This window comes from Amphiura filiformis, unplaced genomic scaffold (assembly GCF_039555335.1).
Source record: "Amphiura filiformis unplaced genomic scaffold, Afil_fr2py scaffold_26, whole genome shotgun sequence".
NCBI classification, from domain to species: Eukaryota; Metazoa; Echinodermata; class Ophiuroidea; order Amphilepidida; family Amphiuridae; genus Amphiura; species Amphiura filiformis.
In genome coordinates, this window is record NW_027305490.1 from 336,548 (window position 1) to 360,062 (window position 23,515).

Sequence of the window (23,515 nt, forward strand, 5' to 3'; positions counted from 1 at the left end):
ATAAGATAAAAACTAATGCAGTATGTAAAACCATGGTGGTGTACACTGACACTGTACTGGTGAAAATCCAAAACCACAGGGATTTGGATGGTTTTTAATTTTTACTAGTGCAGTGTTAGTGTACACCTCCATGATTTACATACTGCATTAGTTTTTATCTTGTCTTTGTCTTGTTCCCCACATCAAGTTGGTTTACCTGGCTCAAATCTTTCTATTTTAATATATTCTATTGGAGACACCATTGACCACTTTGTACTTCAAATATTGTGTCAACATCATGTTTTTATTCATATGTTTATGTTATATAAAATTATGAGACAATTCCATATCATTTTAAAATTCAATTAGTCCCATACATTACCTGGACGTTGTTCGTTTGATAATAGGATAAACGCATCTCCCAGCGCAGCAAAATCAGCTCCTTCTAAATACGGGGATACGTCTTTGAAATGAAAATGAAAATAAAACATTATTTAGGAGTTGTGTGAATTAATATCGACCTAATTTGTGTGCATCGTTTGCGCATCCGAATAGGCAATCAATCATTGTAATTATTGTTCCACAAAATACCATAAAACTGATGTTAAAACTGTTGATATAAATTGATGATATAAACGATCATTTAAAACTGCTGGTGTAAATGTGCTTCGCAAAATGTGCTTCGCAAAACACAGAACTACTTCATGATTACCATGGTTCGAGATTGTTTGCAATAGAAAAAAATAACTGAATCGCTTTAGTTTTCACTCACCTTCCGGTACATCTTCGTTGGCAAGCATCCTTACTACATGGTTTCTAAAGGCACGTTTCGCGAACTCCTCATCTGTGTAAAGATAGTACATAATAATTAACCTTCGTTAATATAATATATATATAATATAATATAATATAATATAATATTAATTATTTAGCTCCCATTACGGTTGAGCACTTTACCTTTGGATGATTGTAACCATCTTGGATGTATATCTTGGATTTATCTATTTATACATTAATATATTTATCTACTATAAAATGATAAATATTTAAAGAACTTGGTTTGTAACATAGTGAAACCAATTTATTTCATAAAAGCAATTCTTTAAGGCTACACGATTTATTGTTGGTCGAAGCAGCCAAAAATCGATTTTAATTATCAAAATCAATATATTATTGAAAAATAACACTTTGATGTTTTGCAAGAGTTCATTCTACAAATCATAAAATTTGAAAACTTATACTTTGAACGCTTGATTTATTGTTGTGAATAAGTTATGTACGTTTTACAAAAGTGTTGTTGTTTCAGCCCTCTTTACAACATAACTCAAGAACCACAGGACCTACAAGAGTATGTCTGCGATATTTGAATTCTTTTACACACTCGCTATGAAATGATCAATGCAATTTTTGCCAAAACTCACTACCATTCGCAAGATGCTGTGAACTACCAAATCGCAGCAGGTAAAAATAGTTGCTAACCTTAAATGATAACTATTAATTAAAAACATTGAACCAACAGTATTTTGTTACATAACATTGACATAATACAGCGGGTAACACTTAAATTTTATGTGCCTTATCTACCTACCCAATTTCGACGTTCCCACTGCATCTTTTTCCACTCTAATAAACACATCATCTGATCCAGGATCCATACCAGCTGAAGTATTTGCATAAACAACGATTTGATACAAAGCTCCTTCTTCTAACCCTTCAATATCAGTGTTCAGAGTTGAAGCATCGACGTTGAATCGAGTTGCAGTAACATTCAAAGGTCCTGGTACACCTTCGGTTTCTTCCGGTTCAGTTAGCAGTTGGTATGATACGGTGTAGCCGGTTATTTCATCACCTTCTGCGTCCTTCCGTGGATACCAGTAAACACGGATAGTTGTGTCTTCAGTACCGAATGCTTCTACTTCTTTTATTAGACTCCGTGGGCCTATTACAATAATAATGATAACAATAACAATAATAATAATAATAATAATAATAATAATAATAATAATAATAATAATAATAATAATAATAACAATTATGCCTGAGGATAACATTCCAAATAACACCTAAAAATGAAGTAATGGCACTAACATCATGCAAATCTTGGACTAATGTCATCATATAAATCTTCGGCTAATGTAATTTTGTAATATAATAGGCGGTTGGTGACTGCCCAATCAGCGCCCTAGATATCACCATAATGTGCGATCATTTTTTTTTTCCAATCTGATTTTTTTCCATATTTGTAATGATTATACATCTAATTGGAATCGGACAAATCCATTGTCCTTGTGGGACAACAGGGTAATTTTGAATTAATGTCTTACTAAGACATTGAATCCCTCATAAAACACCACAGTTAAGCGGCCAAGATAGTGAGTGGGTTTTGTTTCTTTTTTGCTCATTATTCCAGTTTAAAATGACCAGAAAATATTCCTGACAGTTGTTACTAATATTATTTCATAATGTTTGAAATAAGATATGAGGGAAATTGTACATTATGGTTTAAGGGATCGGAAAGCAACGTTTGCACAATATTTTTGAAAGCACATCAGAAAAATATACATTTGTAAATAATTTGCCATAAAACGATCTGAACTGTATTTTCCCGGGGCAAAAACGTCATTATATTTTCCATTTGTCAATCAATTTATCTAATGACCAAAACTGTGAGCCTACCTGTAGGCGTTGTGCGATAAGGTGCTTCTGTGGTTGGAACATCTAAAACAATAAAACAAAGAAAACAGAATGATAACAACTGCATCTTGAAAATAATATGGCTACAATCATGCATATAATATACATGATTGTTACAACTATAAAAGTAACAGTTGCGCTTGAATGAAATGATCTCAAGTATTGAGATATTGGTTGTTTCCACTGAAGATGAGCCAAAAATTATGATGCTGACAATCATGAATAACAGAGAGAATTTAAACAAAATATATGAAACAATACGGACACAAAGTGCATTCAACATATATTTATACCTGACGGTGCTAGGGAGGGCTCATCTGTAAGATCTGAAACAAAAATATCATCAAATTGGTGTATTGAGTAAACATTTATAAATTACCAAAATGTATCAGCATTAACTTGTACTACTTGTGCAAAAATGGATTTGCATGCTTCTTTAAGATGATTTTCTCCAAGTTCCTTGCGACTGCATGTTAGGAATTGATATGCTGGAGGTAGCAGCATCGTGGCGCAGCATCAGAACATCTGATAACAATGATAACCTTATTGTTCAATAACTTCAGCTATATCTGAACTCAGAGGATGATTTAACCACTTCCCAGCAAGTCTTGCGGTTAGCACAGCTGTGTGAGTGAACATGACACCACTGCCCGCCCACTGCATACACACGTGCATGGTTAAATTTGAATTTGGACAGATATATTTACCGTAAAAACACCTTCAAAAAGTTGGTCGATTTCACATGTTATGTTATCTACAGAAGGTGTGAATTATCCTTCATGCATACATCACTTTAGATCTGAAATCGACCAAGTAATAATGACACACGGGCAATTCTAAAACAACATCTTTTGCACAGAGTTCAATGGGATTTGAAAAGTAAAGTGGCAGTTGAAACTCTAGTGATAACACTTTTACAGTGCATGATGGGGCTTCCTTAAATCATCCTCTGATCTGAACTGGTGCAAGTTTTAAAGCTAGGACACTATATGTTCCCAGTTTAACGTCACGTGTCACCTCATTACAAGGCCATGATGAGAAGGTAATGTATGATTTTCTATGCTACATCTTAAGTGCAAAAATGACAGTGATTAAGTGATGACAAAAACAACCATCCTAGCAAAACGAAATGGTTTTAACGAAACAACACAGATGTCGATGAGTGCATTCTATGTGAGGTGAGATGTACCTTCTGTAGTTGAAACAGCCGTAGTCATCAGTTCTGTAACTGGCAAAGTTATCAATTCTGTAACAGGTAAAGTTGATTGTATGAATATGATACCAGATGGTTATACATGCTATCAGATCATTTGAAACTACATTTTACATCTTTTATTTATTTCTAAATGACGGGTGTTTGACGTAATCACGCAATCTGTAATACACTGATATTATTTTCGGACAATCGATGCATACTGATATCTGATTATTTTGAAAGTAATTGCATGGTATCATCAAGTCAATTATCACATAATCATTTTGTAACACCTAAGACGATGATGTGGCAAATGATATTATTTTGCTTAATTTAGTGACGCCGTATATTGTTCATGGCAGACAAGAAGTAAAGTATCACATTTTGCACACAAGTAAATATCTTTAATTTCTCATATCTTTCAGTTGTATTATTATTATGAAAAATAGGGAATCTAGATAGAAGTGTAATGCCACAAAATTTCAAGTTAAATTTTAAAGTTGTTCGCCGATAGGAAGGTAATTAGGGTTTGGGCAGAGCAGATGCTCCCACTCAACATTTTATTTTGCCCGCCAACAGTAGCGGCGTTCCACATGTAAACAGAATGACAGATGCCACATCATCTATAAGATTATTTGCAAAATGAAGAAGACTAAAATGCGAAGAAAAAAGTATATGAATATACATGTACAATCAATGGAAATGACGAGAAACGGGCAAGAATTGTTTGTCAAATATGTTGGGGAATCGAAATTTGAAACATTCACTTGTCTAATCATGTGATGCGAACATGGACAGGGTTTTAACGAAACGACATAGATATCAATGAGTGCATTCCATGCGAAGTAAGATGTACCTTCTGGAGTTGCGACCGTAGTCATCAATTCTGTAGCAGGCAAAGTGATCAATTCTGTATGAAGTAAAATATGAGTATGCTGAGTTAAACATGTTAACATGTTTTAGGGAAATCTATTTTTCTTCCTAATGACATAATTATTTCGTGACAATTGGTGTCAGTTTATCTTATTGTTTGGAAAGTTGTAATTGTATGATGTGATCAAATAAAGCAACAGTTATTTGGGGACATATTTGAATATACCACGGTTTGCCGTAACCGATTTATCGTATTAACATGATAACGTATATACAATCTGTAACATGATGAAGTATCGTCTTAGGTGAGACTTGATACCAAGGATGCTAACTGATATTTTAAAAGTTAATGCTTACACGGTTGATTGTTCAAATGTCTCTTTGATCATGTCTCATTGCTTTCATGCAACGTATAATAGATGATGTGGCAAGTGATATCATTTGCTTAATTATGAGTGACACCCTCTATTGTTCCATGGCAGGCAAGAAGTATAAGTATACTTGGAAATAATTACTTTCTTTCGTGTTGTGATAAATAAGTAACCTAAATTAAAGTACCCACAACAAAGTTTCAAGTTTAATTTCAAACTTGGTCGCCGATATAGGAAAGCAAGGGTTGGGCAGGCAGATGCTCTTGCCCATTCACTCAACATTATATTTTGCCTGCCAGGTTTTTTATTGTAAGCAATAGCGGTGCTCCAACTGTAAAGAGGGTAACAGATGCCACATCATCTATAAATTTTATTTCAAATGAAGACGACTAAAATGCGAACAAGTGTAAACATACATGTACAATCAACGGACAATGAGCAGAAAGGTGCAATGATTATGTGTCAAAAATGTAGGGAAGCCCAAATTATTTTGATACCTTAACTTGTCTAATGGTCTCACCATGTGGTGCCAGCGCAGCGGGCATTAAAGTTTGAACATTGTAACGCGTATCCCCTTAATAACAATGACACAATTATGGCATCATTGCATTTGAATATTATGATTTAACTCTAAGACATAATTCAAAATAGATTCTTTTCTAAGTTTATATAAACAGTGATGGTGCAAGACATTGTGGCGAATATTTCAGATTATTAAGGCCTTAAGCATGATTTAGCAAATTGATCATTTCTGAGAACGTTCTTTCTTGATTTATACTTAAAATGGTACGATACCAACTTCATTTTGTAGCTTTTGGACTGAACATTTGGACTTGTAATTGTTATTTGTTGTGTCTGTTGTATAAAGAAGAAGTGCTTTTGGGTGGACCTTCTGCAAGGATATGCTATTGAGAACCGGGCTCAGCTATGCATTAGTGACCAGATGATGACAATAAAAAGATGATGATGATATTGAAGACCTGTCGATGGAAACCAGAGTTACAACAAACTTACAAATGCATTTAGAAACAAATCAATGCTAAAACTGATCATGAACATGATGATGAATTGATTCCACATTACAAAACTCAAAATAAAACCATGATAAGACATTTAGATGTTGATGCCGAATGTTGTTGATGATGATGATGATTGTCATTCCATTTCATACAATATGATTCTACCTGTGTAAACTTCAGTTGCTGTACTTGTCATAAATATTTCTGTAAGAAAAATGTCGTTTTATTATATTTACTCAAGATACTATAATAGGCATTGACGTTATATATATGTGAGCTAACATCGCTTTTTGAGATATTGCTGAATTGTTATCATTCGTATCGATTGATTTACTTGACTATAATAACTTTATGTTAAAACACAGTGTAAATATTGAGTTTTAACATGAGTGACAGGGTTCTAGAAACTTTAACCTTCATTTATAATTTTATAAGACGTAAAAGAAAAAAGTGAACAAAAGGGAAGCAACAATGGATAGTACCTTCTGTTGGTGGTTGCGCTGTTGTAATCTCCTCTGAAATAAACATAATGTATTATATAATATGTTTTACATAATAAGAAATAAGTTTATTTCAAATTTAATTTAAAGAAAAAATTTGAAAATTATTCTTGTTTCAAATGCAATACCGGTACGACAGATTTGAAATGTCCAAATGTCGTCTGGGGAACCCGGGCAAAGAGCACAAATTTCCGGGACAAATTCGTCCATGACAATTACACAAAACGGCTTGTTATACGTCCTGAGTTCACTCCCTACCTCATGCCAGATAAACTATATGAAATGTGTGTCGTCTTATCATGCACTATGCCATGGATGTGAATTTATAACGACAAGATCCAAATTGCGTCATTATTATGTTTTGGTGAGTCCAAGTGTGTGAAAATATTGGATCCAATGGATCCAAAACATAATAATGATAAAATTGGATGCTTTGCGCCCAATATTTATTGGTCTTGATATGAGTGTTAAAATATGGGCTCAATCGATCCAATTCTATATCATTATTGTTCTTTTGATAACAATGGTGACGGCGACTTTAGTTTTTAAAAATAAATACGCATCGCGATCTTTCCTTTCAGACCACCCTCGCTATAAAGGACTAAATATTGTTATTACTTTTGCATTGAAATTAACTTTTTTGCATCAAGGTTTGCAGTTACCAAGCATTTTGGATTCAAAGTTAACTACATTGGAAGGAGGGCGTGGCTTCAAGAAATGAGGGAAAATATTGGGTTAAACACTTACAGCCAAAGTTTAATATTTGACAAAATAGTAATTTTAACCTAATATAGTTCGTGTGGTCTAAATGGCACAATGGGAATGCAGCGTATGAAATTCTATATTCTAAGATATCCTTAAGTGATCAAGGTGATGATAAAAATTACTATTCTAGCAAAAACGAGTAAAACGAAATGGTGCTAACGAAACAACATAGATGTCGATGAGTGCATTCTATCTAAGGTGAGATGTACCTTCTGTAGTTGACACAGCCGTAGTCATCAATTCTGTAACTGGCAAAGTTATCAATTCTGTAATAAGTAACAATGATTATATAAATATGCTATAAAAAAGAAAGTTAGTTTAACATGCTAACAAATCATTTAAAGCAACCTTTGTCATGTTTTAGGGGAATCTTTCTTCCTAATGACACGTTTATTTCGTGACAATTGTTGTCAGTATATCTTATTGCTTGGAAAGTAGTAATTGTATGATATGATCAAGTCATTTGAAGCAACAATTATTTGCGGACATTTTTGACTATAACACGGGTTTGTTGTTATAAGTAATCGGCTAATCGTGCGAACATGATAACACAAAATTATATATTTTCGTGTCGAGTAACCCTTGATACCAAAGATGCTAGCTCATATTTTAAAACTTAATAGTTGCAAGGTTGATTGTTTGATCATTAATTGATCTCGTACACTGGTATGTAATGTGTTGTTTGTACTGTTTACCCCGCATGACTGCTCATATCCATAAGTACCAGACTTCTGTCCTGAAGTCTGGTAGTCCTGTTTATCAGGGACAGTCTGTGTAGCTCAGTGGTAGAGCGCTCGCCCGACAAGCGAGAGGTCTGGGGTTCGAGTCCCCGCACAGGCAGGTATGTCCGGAGTTTGTACTCTGGTATATCTGCCTATGCATGTAATGTTTCCACTTGTAAATTCATGTTTAATTGTGCTAGTGTGCGATGCGTAATTCTTCTTTCCCCTGTATGTATGACTTTCATATCTTTCATATCTTTGATTTGTTCCAGCTTCGATGAAACCTCTGTCACTTATGAAGAGGGGTTTTGATGAGACATGCAATTCAATTCCTAGCAAATCAAGGCGGTGTATTGATTACAGATCTATTTGCTCAATTGCCTTCACATACATGAACCTCCTCTTACATTGAATAAAATTTGCCCAACGTGACGTCAAAGGTGTCACCGTAGATGAAACGTATAATAGTAGATGATGTGGCAAGTGATATCATTTGCTTATTTCAGTGACACCCTCTATTGTTCCATGGCAGGCAAGAAGTAAAGTATAACATTTCATACACAATCAAATATCTTGAATTTCTTGAAATTCAAATTCAAAATTCACTTGGAATGAATTACTTTCTTTCGTGTTGTGATAAATAACATAAATTTAAGTACCTACTACAAAGGTCAATTTTAAACTTGTTCGCCGATAAGGGAAGGAAAGGGTTGGGCAGACAAATGCTCTTACCCATTTACTCAACAATGCATTTTGCCTGCCAGTATTTTATTGTAAACAATAGTGGTGCTCCAAATGTAAACAAAATAACAGATGCCATATAATCTTTAAGATTTTACAAAATGAAGAAGACTTAAGGGCTGGGGTATGAACGTTTGGACAGTATTTATTGTGGGACATTAGAGCACATCAGACATATCGAATTGCATTCTGAATACGAAGAATGTCATTCTGATATCAAATAATTTGTATTTTTTGAAATTCGCAATTTAATACACATTTTATGGCAAATCATTAAAAATTAATATTTTTGATATTTAACAGTACTTGAAGTAAACTTTATAAATCTGATGATTTATACTTAAAGTGTATGTAGGTGGGATGAAAAGCCGACGATCAATTGAAAATTTTGACCTTTCGTATTGAAGATATGGATTTTTTTCCCAAAACACCAAAAAAATTAGGTCTTTTTGGGAAAAAAATCCATATCTTCAATATGAAAGGTCAAAATTTTCAATTGACCGTCGGCTTTTCCTCCCTGCTACATACACTTTAAGAATATGTCATTAGTTTTATATAATTTACTTCGAGGACTGTTATATATCAAAATTTGAAAAATATCAAATTTTTATAATTTGTCATAAAATTTGTATTATATTGTGATTTTCAAAAATTAAAATTATTTGATATCAGAAAGACATGCTTCGTATTCAGAATGCAATTCGATAGGTCTGAGGTGCTCTCATGTTCCACAAAAAATACTGTCGAAACGCAATAAACGCTCATTTTTGATCCCTTAAGCGCTCCACAGACTCCGAGTATTTGACGTACAATATTGTATGCAACATATCTACGTTATTTAATCTATTGCCATTTTATTTAAAATAATGTTTAAGTTCTTACGAATGTTTGATGACGAAAAATCGATAATATGTTACATGTAATATCTAGTAGAAATATATTATCGATTTTACGTCATCAAACATTCGTTAGAACTTAAACATTACTGGAAATAGAATGGTAATAGATTAAACAACGTAGATATGTTGCATACAATATTGTACGTACAATAAAAAGTCTGAATACTGCTTTAAATATGAAAAAGTATATGGCTATACATACAATGGACAATTGGTAAAAACATGCAATGATTGTGTGTCAAAAAGGCCAATGTTGGGAAAACTTGTCTAATGGTCTAATCATGTGGTGTGAGCGCAGTAGGCATGAAAGTTTGCATATTGTAACATATCTCCCCTTGATAACAATGACATAATTATGACATCGTTGCGAAAAACATTTATATGAATATCTAAATTTATATGAACAGTGATGCTGCGAGTCATTGTGACGAATATTTCAAATTGTGCTGGGATCAAGCAAAATCAGTCGGAAGTAGGAAATATTAATTTTGAGATATAGCCAATCAAAGGAAGTATTTCCATTTGTTTCCTACTCTATTGGAAACTCTTTAACTGCTCATATCTTTTGAACTGCTTGTCCAAATTTAATGGGATTTTCTGCAAAATGTAGCTTTACAAATGCTTTTAACATAAAAATAACAATCCTATAAGAAACTGAAAATTGAATATGCCAGACTTCAAACTGATTTTGCTTGATCATACCACAATTATCATCGGGAAAAGACTTTAACAAAGACTTCAAAATGTTCAGATATGCATTAATGATAACATGACGACAATAATAAAGATGATGATGATATTGAAGACCTGTTGATGAAAAGTAGAAAATGATTGCAAATGATTATGGGTTAATAATTCCGTCTGTGTGATTTTGAGAGTGAAAACCATGTAATGGAAAAGTGGTATTTAGAAACAAAGTAATGCTAAAACTAAACATATGAAGACTGACCATGAACATGATAAGGAGTTGATTCCACACTACAAAACTCAAAATAAAACCATGTTAAGACATAATAGATGTTGATGATGATGATTGTCATTCCATCCTCATATTATATAATTCTACCTGTGTAAACTTCAGTTGCTGTACTTGTCATAAATATTTCTGTAAGAAAAATATCGTTGTGTTATATTTCTCAAGATGCTAAATAATAGGCATGGACGTTAAGATTTTTTTATATCGCTTGAGACATTGCTGAACTGTTATAATTCGTGTCGATTTACATGTACGATTAAATATGATGAAAAAATTATAATTCTTTTATTGCAACTAATTTATTTGTAAATACATTGTAAATAATATGGAGGTTTTTACATGAATTTCAAAGCTCTAACATTGTAATCTTCATTTATAATTTTACAAGACATAAAACAAATCGGTGAACAAAAACGAAACAACAATGGGTAGTACCTTCTGTTGGCTGTGCTGTTGTAATCACCTCTGAAATAAACATACATGTTTTATATATAAATAAGAAAAATTAAACATAATATTCTTGAATATCAGACGGTAATGACACTTAAGGAGTATTTCGTGATCCACAACCTCATTCTCCCACTTTTCTCATACAAAGTTGAGATTTTTATACAACTGGAAGCCTCTGGCTACATAATGTTTATGTACAAAACATTTCTTGCAGATTAATTTGTTTGGCAAAAATATCGTCAAATTTGAATTACGTTCTGGTGTACCAGGACGAAATTACAACAGTGGCCTATGGAGTAGTGTAATACACATAATCATGCGTAACTCGCAAACGCGAAATCGGAATCAACTGAAATTTTGGGAATAAGTTTTTTTCGTGGATATTTACTGAAAGACGTCATAAAAAGATGATGCTAGGATCATGAAATACTCCTTTGATATAGTACCACATAATATCAAATTCTAGGCTATAATAACAAGGAAATTTTCGATTTTCACGACGGATGGTTGTGCGACAGTAAAACACCAAAAGTTGTCGTCGTCGCCACAACGCGTTGCGACGGTTGTCAGACTTTTGTGTGTTGTAGAATTTAGACGACGACGCATTACAAAGTCGACGACAACGTTTGGTGTTTTACCGTCGCAGAACCATCCGTCGTGGAAATCGAAAACTCCCTATTACAAACAACGACGACGACCAAAACAACAACACGACAGCAACAACATACAGATTTACGAAGTATGAATTTATAAATGTCATGAGTTTGACGTGATCGTGGTAAAATATCATGCACAAAAATCATTCACATAATAGCAGTAATTTATCTTCAACATCAATATGGAAAAAAAACATGATTACTAAACTGAACAAATAAAAACACCAAGACTAGAACACTGATGGGGATGATACACATTAATTAATACCTTCTGGTTCCATGATTTCAGTGATATATTCTGGAATAAAGAAATTAATTTCAAATTTGCATATTAAGATACACATTTTGTTAGAACTACAGTGTTAAAGAGCGAGGAGAAAAGAAAGTGAGGTCCACTGTGTATGGATAACACATACGGAAAGACTTTATCAATATATTTGTCACGTATGTGTCATCAATCAAAAAAATAAAACGACTATTCCAAGAGACTTAAACAATATCAAACATAATAGCATTCATATAACTAAATCACGATGATTGAACCAAACCAGTTCTCCAAAACACCAATCCACTTGTAAGGACTTCTTATTAGGGCACAGTATAGAGCTTGCATCTTGGTAAAAGCTTATTGTAAACAATTTGGTTATTTGTGACCCAATCAGGCTAAAGTCGGCAATAATGAAACTGAGATACAGTACAGACAGAAAGTAAGGAGAAAAAAACAATGACCAACATAGGAAAATTGACATATAAAAGATTCATAAGTTTGCAACCAAATATTCAAAAAGCCTGGGGGTTCAACATTAGGTACCGATCGGGTCACTTTAGCATGTTTATAAATTCAAAAAACGCTTGAAAACCTCATTATGTTATTCTAAAGGTCAAAGCAATACCTCATTCACTTTTTGACTATATGCTATACATAAGTGTATGTAAAGGACCAAATTACCAAAACCGTTTTCTAACGCAAAATGACAAAATCGATACACGAGGTTTATTTAAGTTGTCCACTTTTTACATTATAAGGTATTGCGTTTGACCTTTGAAATTTCATTAGGTTTTTCCCGAACAGAGACGATTTGTAGCTTATATCCATAGTTCAAATCCAATTCTGTAAAAAAAATCATAGTCTTACCTTCGAATGTTTGAACAGTGATGATATATGAACTTGATCCAGACCTAATCTCTATATTGTAAGTTGTTCCCACAATGACATCTGGTATCACATAGGTAGCAAAGGTAGCTCCGCTGATCTGACCGACTGTATCGTTATATACATCGCCGCCAGCTTCGTTGTAGAAGATCTGGACATCTCCGTAGCGCCAAGTCAGAATGATCTCATTTGTTTCGTTAGAGGCGATAAATTCGGCTTCGATATCTTGCAATAGAACATCTGGCTCTATAACATGAAGGTGATCGTATAATACTGTTTGAGCAATAATTGCAATAACTAATAATATTCATAACGTAAATCAGAGCTTTAATAACAGGGCTGTGATAAATATTTTGTCTAGTATCTCTTCAGCACCATTTCAAAAACTGTGGTAATTGTTAACAAATAACCTGAACACAAGGGGCGTGAATATACACAATTGATGATGAGTTAGAACAGAGCACAAAATAATTGAGCTATTATCAAAGACCGAATTAAAAAGACTGGTTTGCGTCTGACGACATTTTTGGCCTGGTTGACAGGACGTCAAACGCAAACTAGTCTTTTTAATTCGGTCTTGAATTATAGAGGTAAACATCTTCTTCCTTGATCAATGCCGTCTCAAATTAATAATCTTTTGACTCGTAAAACATAAATATCAGTAGTGGTGTCTTTCATGCAAATGAAGTATGAGCCTATATTTCTTCGTTTTTCGTGTTACTAAGGAAGCGCTAAAATAATGTAATACTATTGTTTGAAAATATGTTTACATAGTATTTGAAATATGCTCTAAATCGACCCTACCTGTTACTTCGGTTTCTAAGACGATTCCTTGCGATTCTGGTCCTTCTCCTGTGTTACTAATACCACTCACAGTGAAGGTGTATGTCTCGCCGCCTTGAAGACCTTTGACTACAGCATACTGCTTATTAGCAGCAACTGAGATATTTTGTACATCAAATTCATTTGTGAAATAGTAGACGTTGTACCCAGTGATGGTGTCGTTTGTGTCGAGAGCTTGCCAGGACACTACTACCGTATCTGGACATACGCTTTCGATATCTACTCCACTTGGTGCTTCCTCTGGGCCTGTGAACAAAATAGAAATAATCTTATCTTTATGAAGCAGATTTAAGATTGAAAGGAAGTCCTACAAAATGATCTGTTCCCACCAAACTGATCATCACCATTGCTGTTAAGACTAGGTATGTATACAGGAACCTATGGTTTGAATCCTGGAATCCAGAATTGTGATTTTAAAAGGACAAATTCACTGTACATGATTGTTCTGATGCATCACTAACGTATACACGTAAAGCTCAACCTCATTTTACTGTTTTAAAAGCATTTCAAGTCTGATCAAAACTGATCGGTCTTTCATGTAAAATACCTTATTTTGTCTTATATACACAGCTTTCGGCTGAACCACTTGCAGGCTATGTTAGCACATCTATGACAATGACAAAGGACACTCAATGTAGATATGTACTGTGAGAAAGAGAGTATGATGTTACAAAGTATGTTTCTGTTTTACCTTTGACATCAATTGGTGCGCCAGTAACCCCTGGTCCATCAGTAACCCCTGGTCCATCAGTAACCCCTGGTCCATCAGTGACCCCTGGTTCGTCAGTGACCCCTGGTTCTTCAGTAATCCCTGGTTCTGTACCAGATGGTTCTTGTGTTGGTGGTTCCTCGGTACCAATATCTGAAAGATTACGACATATAATACATTAAAGACAAACAATTAAATAAGAGCCATGATTTTAATCTTAGTAAAAATAATTATTATCTTATTCGAACATAAGCAGGACCTGATTGGACTTATATCATGTACATAGCATTAGCCATCTCTCCGTACTGTCGCACGAAAGATGACGATTAATTAACCTGAGAAAGTCCAGACCTTCTCTTTGAGTGCACATTGCTAGTGAATTATTGTACTTTGTCTTTCAAAGTGGTGTCGCGTACAAAAAGTCAATTGAAACACAATGTAAAACCAAGTGTTAATAAGTAAACAAAATTTTACATGCATTGCACTAAATTGCAGTCAAATTGCATCAGTTATGTACCTGTGCCACTTCCAGTCCTTGCACGAGCTGGATAACTAGGCTCTCCACTTCCAAAGATATTTACCGCTGACACTCTAAATCCATAATCTGTATCAGGCTGAAGTCCACTCAGAATATATGTAGTGTCCACCAGATTGCGTAATTCTTCGCGCTTGTAAGTACCCTGAAAGTCAGCAGCTTCCCAGTGCTCTAAGACATAGTAATCGAGATAGCTGGCGGTACTGGGATCCCATCGCAGAGTTACACTATCACCAGTTGATGCGATGACTGAAGGCGTTTCTAGTCTTTCTGGAGTGTCTGTCGTATATCAAGATATTGAATTAAACATAATAAATAATCTAAAAATAACACCCTACACTGAAAACAATTCATTTGGAACGTTAGCATCAAATATTACACAATTTCATCAACACGAGAAATTATGGACAAGATTAATTATAATCCTATATGATATATCCAAACTGCAGTTTGAGTTTAAAGCATCCAATTATAATTCTGAAGACAAAATAATAGGATTGAGTTATGCCAGGCTAAAGAAGAACAGCTGATAATGCAGGCGTCTCAACTAAAATAAAATAATGAGCGCAGAGGATTCTTTGGTGCATAGTGAGCACTTCCGGGGTCCTGCAGGAAGCAAGAAACAATATGCAAGTTAATAGCCCAGTGTAACCAAAGTATGCTAAGCTATGTTTTTGTGCAAGAAAAGCAAAATGTAAAAAGAACACGCCACTTTCAATCAAGATTATGCTAATATTATACACACCAATTTTTTTAAACATGTTAAAAGCAATAATCGTCACCTTAATACGATAATTGCATAACTCTATGGATGGATTAAATTATAGCTTATATCCAATAAATAAGTTTACTTCTCCGTGTATGCAACTTGTATCTTTAAGTTATACCCATAAACATAATGCAATTATCGTATTGAGATCAAGATATTTAAGAAAACGGCAAACAATATCCTTTATGTAGTTCACAAAGTAAATTGCTATTTATTATTATTATTGCAATAAAGTAAAATACACAGCACAGTTGTAAGTATGCTTGCTTTTGTGATAGCTTATAAATGCATTACAAACGAAAATCCAATGCCCCTCATTTACACAGTACGTTCCATTGTGATTGGTGCGAGATATTCCATTTTATTATCTCCTTCCGCTGTATATGGATTCCAATACCAAATATATATATTCAAAACTTCTTCGCTGTTTGAACTAAATGTATAACTTGTAGCCAAATCCATTAGTCAGAATGCAGCAAATGTGGTGTTTGGAGGAGATATCTTGAAGATGCAGTTGACTGATAACAACTCTACACATTCGATGCATACAGGTATTTTAGTACGCCAAAGTCGGTTCTTCTTGGGTTTGGTTGTTTTATGCACTACTTATTAACCAACCAGACGTAATCGAACGTCAGTGGTCACAAAGGCCAAGATTTATTGCACTTTCCAAACGATGTGTAAAAGATGGCATTAACATCGATGCCTTGTGGCTTTTTAGTGCAATACACGAACGTAGCTTGCCGGTAACAAAACGAAATGTTGGCACTTCCAACACAACAGTATTAATGTCAGTGACACCCTCCACCTCTATAAGCTACAGCGTTCAAATTCGCTCTCTCACACACACACACACACACCCACACACCCACCTACTCACTTAGCTTTTGGTTATTTCTTGTTTAAGCGCAACAGAGATCTGTCAAGTGCAAAGTAAAGCATGCCGACTTCAGCCTTTGCGTACGATCAGGACTATACACTAACCTGGTACACCCAATGTATGCACTGAAGTTTTTTCACTGGGATTACTACTGCCAAACTCATTTACACCCGAAACCGCAAACTCGTAATAGGTATCGGGGTCAAGACCAACGATAGTCCATTCATTATCGTACGCAAAATCCCTAAAAACGTCTCCAGTGTCTGGCCGTTCATATTGGACTACATAATACGCAACACTATCGTCACTATCCCACGTTAATGTAACGGAGTCGGCGGCAACTTGTGGAAACCGTAACCCAGATGGTGTTGCTGGTGGTTGTTGCACTGGTGCAGAAGTCGTTGGACCTGAAGAGAAAATTTACTCAAAACTTTGATTTCCAAACAATTTTAAACCGTACCATCGATGGATAATTGAAGATCACCAAGCCTGATTACGGCAAGAATTTGCTTAGACCTTGTTCAAATGACTAATATTATAAAAGCTTTGGATTGTCTAAAGGAAGTTGTTGTAGCTTTGTTGCGTCACCACGGTGTCCGTGGTTATATAGATAACTATATAGTCACATACGAAACATCTTCAGCATCGGCAGCTTATTAAGTCTTGCCTGTGGGTCAATATGAAGCAACTTAGACCATTAACATTATTATGTTAGATGAGGAACACCGCAAAAACGCTCTTAATGTGGAGCACACGTCAAGAGTGTAGGTTAATACACGAGGTAAATTATCACATCTTGATATTTCAAGTAGGAACAACAAATTTGGGCAGAGTGTTAACTAGCTGCTTTTGTTACAAAGGGTTGGTTCATGTATTTGTAGCACATTCCAACTAACCTGGTACTCCCAGCGTTACCGCTGGTATCCTATGGCTAGGATGACTAGTGCCATATTCATTCACAGCTGAAACCTCAAATGAATAATAGGTCTCTGGCTCAAGACCAACTGCGCTCCATTCATTGGAATATGCTACGTCAGTGAAGATCTCCCCAGTGTCAGGACGTTCATACTTGATAACATAATATGCAACATCATCTGATCTATCCCATGTGAGGGTAACAGAATTGGCGGTTACCTCGCGGGAATCTAGACGAGAAGGTGTTTCTGGCGGACCTGCTGGTGCAGATGTCGTTGTGTCTAAGGAGAAATAAATTACTCAAAAGTTGCACCACAAACAGGTAAATATAATATTCACACCAAAAAACCCATAAATCGCTATTGGTGAAAACAGTATAAAGCTTAAATCAGATAAAAACGTAACTATCATCTGTGAGGTTTTGATCTTGAGACTGCACTATTGAGATGATTATCATGGCAAAATGCATTGCAACAGAAGTAGGCAGCATTACCCCCGGGAGCATTACATGTAACATGTTTTTCCAGTGGTACCATCTCTTGCTCGTTTGTATGTGCGCTGACTATAATTTTAAACATCATAAACATAAGCTAACATATGTTAAAATGATTACAACTAACGACTGCCGGATGTGGCTAGGGGCTAACAACAGCAATGATAAGTGTTTTTAGAGAAATTAATGTTACTTTGGGTTTGAAAGGGTTGTGACACATCATACGGAGGCATTTCGACTAACCTGCTACTCCCAGCGTTACCACAGGTGTCTTTTGGCTAGGATAACTAGTCCCATGTTCATTTATAGCTGAAACCTCAAATGTGTAATAGGTATCAGGTTCAAGACCATCTACGGTCCATTCATTGTCATATAAATATTCATGGACGACTTCCCCAGTGTCAGGACGTTCATAGCTGGCCAAATAATAGGAAACATCACCGGAGCCATCCCATGTGATGGTAACAGAATTGGCGCTTACATTGCGGGAAACTAAGTTGGTAGGTGCAGCTGGTGGACCGGGTGCAGATGTCGTTAGTGGACCTGGTGCCGATGTCGTTGGGCCTATTATTGAAACAAATTACTAAAATGTGTACATAATCTTTACTTTTGCCTAGTTTTTCTGCTATTATTTTCACTGATTTGCATGGAACCACCAATAAGTTTTCTTTCCTGTGATAATGATTACAATTGACGACTGTCGGGCGTGGCTAGAAGCTAACAACAGCTAACAACAGCAATAATTAGTTATGAAAATTAATTTTCCTTAGGCTACAATGGCTATTTGGGGTTGAATGGCTTGTGACACATCATACGGGTGTATTTCAACTAACCTGTTACTCCCAGCGTTACCACTGGTGTCTTTTGGCTAGGATAACTAGTCCCATGTTCATTTATTGCTGAAACCTCAAATGTATAATAGGTATCAGGTTCAAGACCATCTACGGTCCATTCATTGGTATATAAATATTCATGGACGACTTCCCCAGTGTCGGGACGTTCATAACTGGCCAAATAATACGCAACATCACCAGCGCCATCCCATGTTATGGTAACAGAATTGGTGCCTACATTGCGGGAAACTAAGTTGGTAGGTGCAGCTGGTGGACCGGGTGCAGATGTCGTTAGTGGACCTGGTGCCGATGTCGTTGGGCCTATTAAGGAAACAAATTACTAAAATGTGTACATAATCTTTACTTTTGCCTAGTTTTTCTGCTATTTTTTCACTGATTTGCATGGAACCACCAATAAGTTTTCTTTCCTGTGATAATGATTACAATTGACGACTGCCGGGCGTGGCTAGGAGCTAACAACAGCAGTAATAAGTGTAATTATAAAAATAATTTTTTCTTAGGCTACAATGGTTACTTTGGGTTGAATGGGTTGTGTATTTCAACTAACCTGCTACTCCCAGCGTTACCACTGGTATCTTTTGGCTAGGATAACTAGTCCCATATTCATTTATAGCTGAAACCTCAAATGTGTAATAGGTATCAGGTTCAAGACCATCTACGGTCCATTCATTGTCATATAAATATTCATGGACGACTTCCCCAGTGTCAGGACGTTCATAGCTGGCCAAATAATAGGCAACATCACCGGAGCCATCCCATGTGATGGTAACAGAATTGGCGCTTACATTGCGGGAAACTAAGTTGGTAGGTGCAGCTGGTGGACCTGTTGGACCTGGCACAGATGTCGTTGGGCCTATTAAGGAAACAAACGACTAAAATGTGTACAAACTCTTTACCTCTGCCTAGTTTTTCTGCATTTTTGTCACTGATTTGCATGGAACCACCAATAAATTTTTGTGCTAGGGGTTAACAACAGCAACAACAAGTTGGGGAAATAAATGTACCTTGACCTATAATGGCTACTTTGGGTTGAATAGTTTGTGACACATCATATGGGGGGAATTTCGACTAACCTGCTACTCCTAGCGTTACCACTGGTGTCTTTTGGCTAGGATAACTAGTCCCATGTTCATTTATAGCTGAAACCTCAAATGTGTAATAGGTATCAGGTTCAAGACCATCTACGGTCCATTCATTGTCATATAAATATTCATGGACGACTTCCCCAGTGTCAGGACGTTCATAGCTGGCCAAATAATAGGAAACATCACCGGAGCCATCCCATGTGATGGTAACAGAATTGGCGCTTACATTATGGAAAACTAAGTTGGTAGGTGCAGCTGGTGGACCTGGTGGACCTGGCGCAGATGTCGTTGGGCCTAGTAAGGAAAAAGTTACTAAATATGTACCACAAACAAAAAGACATAACTTTTTACTATATAAAATGAAAACGGTTAATAAGGTATATGAATTTATAGGAACAATAACATCAGATGCTCGTCAATCGTTCATGCACCTCCACGAAGAATGGTACACACTTGGTTATCTGAAATTAAACGGTCATCACTGAACTCGTCCTTTATACGGTTATGGCACTGTTATGCTTTCAATTACGTCATTTAAGTATGTTATGCTTTCACTAGATCTAATACAGGGGTACACAAGTTCACAAAGGGTTCACAAGTGCGCTTATTGTGTAAATGCAATTAGCTGGTTGTAATGTGCTCAACCCCATTTGGGAGCGCGAGTTCAAACCATTTGGGTTCGCAAGCTCGAAAGGTCGGATCGCAGCACTATTTAGGAATATTAAAGGTTAATCATTTAACGTCATTTTAAGACAGTGTTTTCAGTGGTCTGCAATAAGGTTGGAAGCTCTGCTCTAATGATGTCTTAGGATGATAGGGTACTAATAGATATTCGCACATCTGGGCTGTAGACCCCTATTTCTCTGGTCTGGTGATGATGACGTCTTATTCAGCTAATTTGATATACTGTTGGTTAATAGACGCTGCGTCAGTTAATGAACAATTCTGAAGGACGATTTGACACATCACTGATAGAATAGTACAAAAGGCCGGAAAGTAGCAATTCAACCTTAAGAACATCTGTGGTGTTATTACACAAACGGTTCCATGAAGATATCAATATGAAAAAAATAAGCAGATATTCTGATGTTTTTATCGTAAGCCGTTAAGATGCCTGTAATAAAATAGGAGGTTTAGTATTACGTCATGGTGATTTGCAAGGTACACAGCAAAAGGTTGTGAAGTTAAGCCGTACATGGCAGGTAATATCACACAACGTAACTAAGAAGACATTTTGTTGTTGATAAGAGCAATACCATCAGGTCACAAAAGTTACTCGTCCACGTGCATTACTATCAGCAGGCAGGTGCTTAAAATTAGACCATTATTCGAAACTGTAGCAGCTATCAGGACAGAAAGGACACTTTGCACACATAGTAGCAGGTTTTTATTTCACGAAATACTACAGGGTTGACAGGACAGCATGATGATTTGACCACTGATTCTGCATGGTTGTCACAAGTCACACGAGCTAGCCGGGCAAGCACACGAAACACACCAACCACCAACTAACCTGCTATTCCCAAAGTTACCACAGATATCTTTTCGCTAGGATAGCTAGCCGTCTGTTGATTCACAGCCACAACCGCAAAGTTATAATTGGTCTCAGGTTCAAGACCAACTACGGTGTATTCGTTGGAATATGAGTAGTCCTCACTAACAGTCCCTGGGGTATCGGTACGTCCATACTGGACTACAAAATATTCAACGCCGTCGATTTTATCCCAATTCAGTGTGACGGAGTCGGCTGTTACCTCGGTGAATTCTAGGCCAGATGGAGATGGTGGTAGGCCGTCTGGGGCTGACGTTGTTCCCGACGTTGTTGTGACTACAAATGAAAAACCCAACTTAAGGTTCGTGTCCCAATGGTGAGAGGTTACGCAAGGCATAAATGACATAATATCTCTAAGATAAATTGTTTTATCATTTAATCAACACAAATGGTGAACGATTAAACATTTAAAAATGTTAAATACGTCAATGATGATGTTACAATTATAGAACACATGAAACAAACAATTGTGTTAAGTTCTTAAGTTCCCTATTTAGGGTCATATATCAAGGCAACCCATGATATGTTATCAAATGGTACAACATTCACAATTCTTATTATATAAGTGGAAGCAGTGTTGCTATCAAAACAAAATACCGCATTACCTGTGCAGCCAATTCAAAGAGTACTATACATAATACAACATGCTATATATGCTATAGGCTTTTGATTCGCACATCAGATACTCCTACAAAGACTTAACTAATTTACTGGATGCACTATTTCATTGACTATTATATACTATTTGATATACTTTCACCATGATCACTATCATGTTGTACCTCTTATATTCAAAAATATTGTGAGCACGAAAGTAACTGGTTTAACGATTGAAAGTTGACTGCTGTTCAGTGGCGGCGCCACGGGGGGTATGGGCCCCAGTCAGAACTCTTGCCCCTACCCCCTGTTGCCACCCACATTAAAAAAAACCAAAATTTCCACTTTTTCCAGCAATTTGGTGCAAAATTTGTTGATTTTTCCCCCTCACCTGGAATTCACTTCCCCAACCAAAAAAAAATCATGGCGCCGCCACTGCTGCTAATACAAGAAAATGTAACAGATCGTTTGCGAAATCTTTATGGTTGTTATTACTGCTGCAGAAATTTTGCAGATACAGATTACATAGCACACACAACCCTCATAGTCGCATTCTGCTTCGAAAGATAGATAATCCCTGTCATAGAGGGTACAATATTGTCACTCAAGAGAATGCATTGCATGTAATTCAGTTCGTATTATAATTCATGTATAAAGTGTATTAAACTCAGTAATTGGTAAAACAAGCGAAAGCGAAAACACATACCTGGTATTCCTAGAGTAACCACAGGTGCTTGCTCGCTGGCTTGGCTACTTCCGTACTGGTTTACAGAAGTGACCTCAAATGTGTAATATGTGTCTGGTTCCAGTCCCACCACGGTCCATTCATTAGTGTACACAATATCACTGAAATTCTCACCAGTGTCAGGTCGTTGATATTTGACTATATAGTAAGCAACATCACCAACAGTACTATCGGGAGTCCAATTGAGGGTGACTGATGTAGATGTTACTTCCCGGAACTCTGGCCGGGATGGAGTGGGCGGTGGTCCCGCATCTATGGAAGAACAGCGTTAACGTTTGTATCTATGTTATATTGCTCATAAGCAAAACTTATTTACTTAATGTAAAGATTCACCTAATGGCGCCAATTGGCTCCTTTATCTTGTGGTAAATTTCACGTACAAATATAGAACTCCCTCCTCTGAAAATCCCACCAAGAATTACGGGACCGTGCCCTTATTTGCTGGTGGAAATTGTACGTCAGGGCAGTTTTACTTTGTGCCTACAATTCCAGGTTTGTTGGGGAAGCCCATAATGCGCCATTAGGCTAATCTTTACGGTAATGCC

The 23,515-nt window shown here is 36.1% G+C and overlaps 1 protein-coding gene and 1 non-coding gene across 2 annotated transcripts in view; one reads left to right on the forward strand and one right to left on the reverse strand.

The window, feature by feature from the left end:
• The window catches only part of LOC140143716 (twitchin-like), a 108,944-nt gene that overhangs the window by 22,920 nt on the left and 62,509 nt on the right, over positions 1 to 23,515 (reverse strand). Inside the window, exons 23-47 of the mRNA XM_072165529.1 lie at positions 22,932 to 23,222; positions 21,590 to 21,904; positions 20,065 to 20,370; positions 19,539 to 19,844; positions 18,971 to 19,291; positions 18,381 to 18,701; positions 17,626 to 17,925; positions 16,834 to 17,136; positions 15,063 to 15,359; positions 14,528 to 14,698; positions 13,798 to 14,082; positions 12,976 to 13,239; positions 12,109 to 12,138; positions 11,170 to 11,199; positions 10,825 to 10,863; positions 7,606 to 7,662; positions 6,614 to 6,646; positions 6,297 to 6,335; positions 4,725 to 4,778; positions 3,863 to 3,919; positions 2,967 to 2,999; positions 2,656 to 2,697; positions 1,568 to 1,918; positions 752 to 823; positions 362 to 442 (exon numbers count right to left, since the gene is read on the reverse strand). Coding sequence (XP_072021630.1) covers positions 362 to 442; positions 752 to 823; positions 1,568 to 1,918; positions 2,656 to 2,697; positions 2,967 to 2,999; positions 3,863 to 3,919; positions 4,725 to 4,778; positions 6,297 to 6,335; positions 6,614 to 6,646; positions 7,606 to 7,662; positions 10,825 to 10,863; positions 11,170 to 11,199; positions 12,109 to 12,138; positions 12,976 to 13,239; positions 13,798 to 14,082; positions 14,528 to 14,698; positions 15,063 to 15,359; positions 16,834 to 17,136; positions 17,626 to 17,925; positions 18,381 to 18,701; positions 18,971 to 19,291; positions 19,539 to 19,844; positions 20,065 to 20,370; positions 21,590 to 21,904; positions 22,932 to 23,222 — 4,398 coding nt within the window. The remainder of the gene's footprint in view (positions 1 to 361; positions 443 to 751; positions 824 to 1,567; positions 1,919 to 2,655; positions 2,698 to 2,966; positions 3,000 to 3,862; positions 3,920 to 4,724; positions 4,779 to 6,296; positions 6,336 to 6,613; positions 6,647 to 7,605; positions 7,663 to 10,824; positions 10,864 to 11,169; positions 11,200 to 12,108; positions 12,139 to 12,975; positions 13,240 to 13,797; positions 14,083 to 14,527; positions 14,699 to 15,062; positions 15,360 to 16,833; positions 17,137 to 17,625; positions 17,926 to 18,380; positions 18,702 to 18,970; positions 19,292 to 19,538; positions 19,845 to 20,064; positions 20,371 to 21,589; positions 21,905 to 22,931; positions 23,223 to 23,515) is intronic.
• On the forward strand, positions 8,165 to 8,236 carry Trnav-gac (transfer RNA valine (anticodon GAC)). The gene has a single exon. It is a non-coding gene; the product is annotated as a tRNA-Val (tRNA).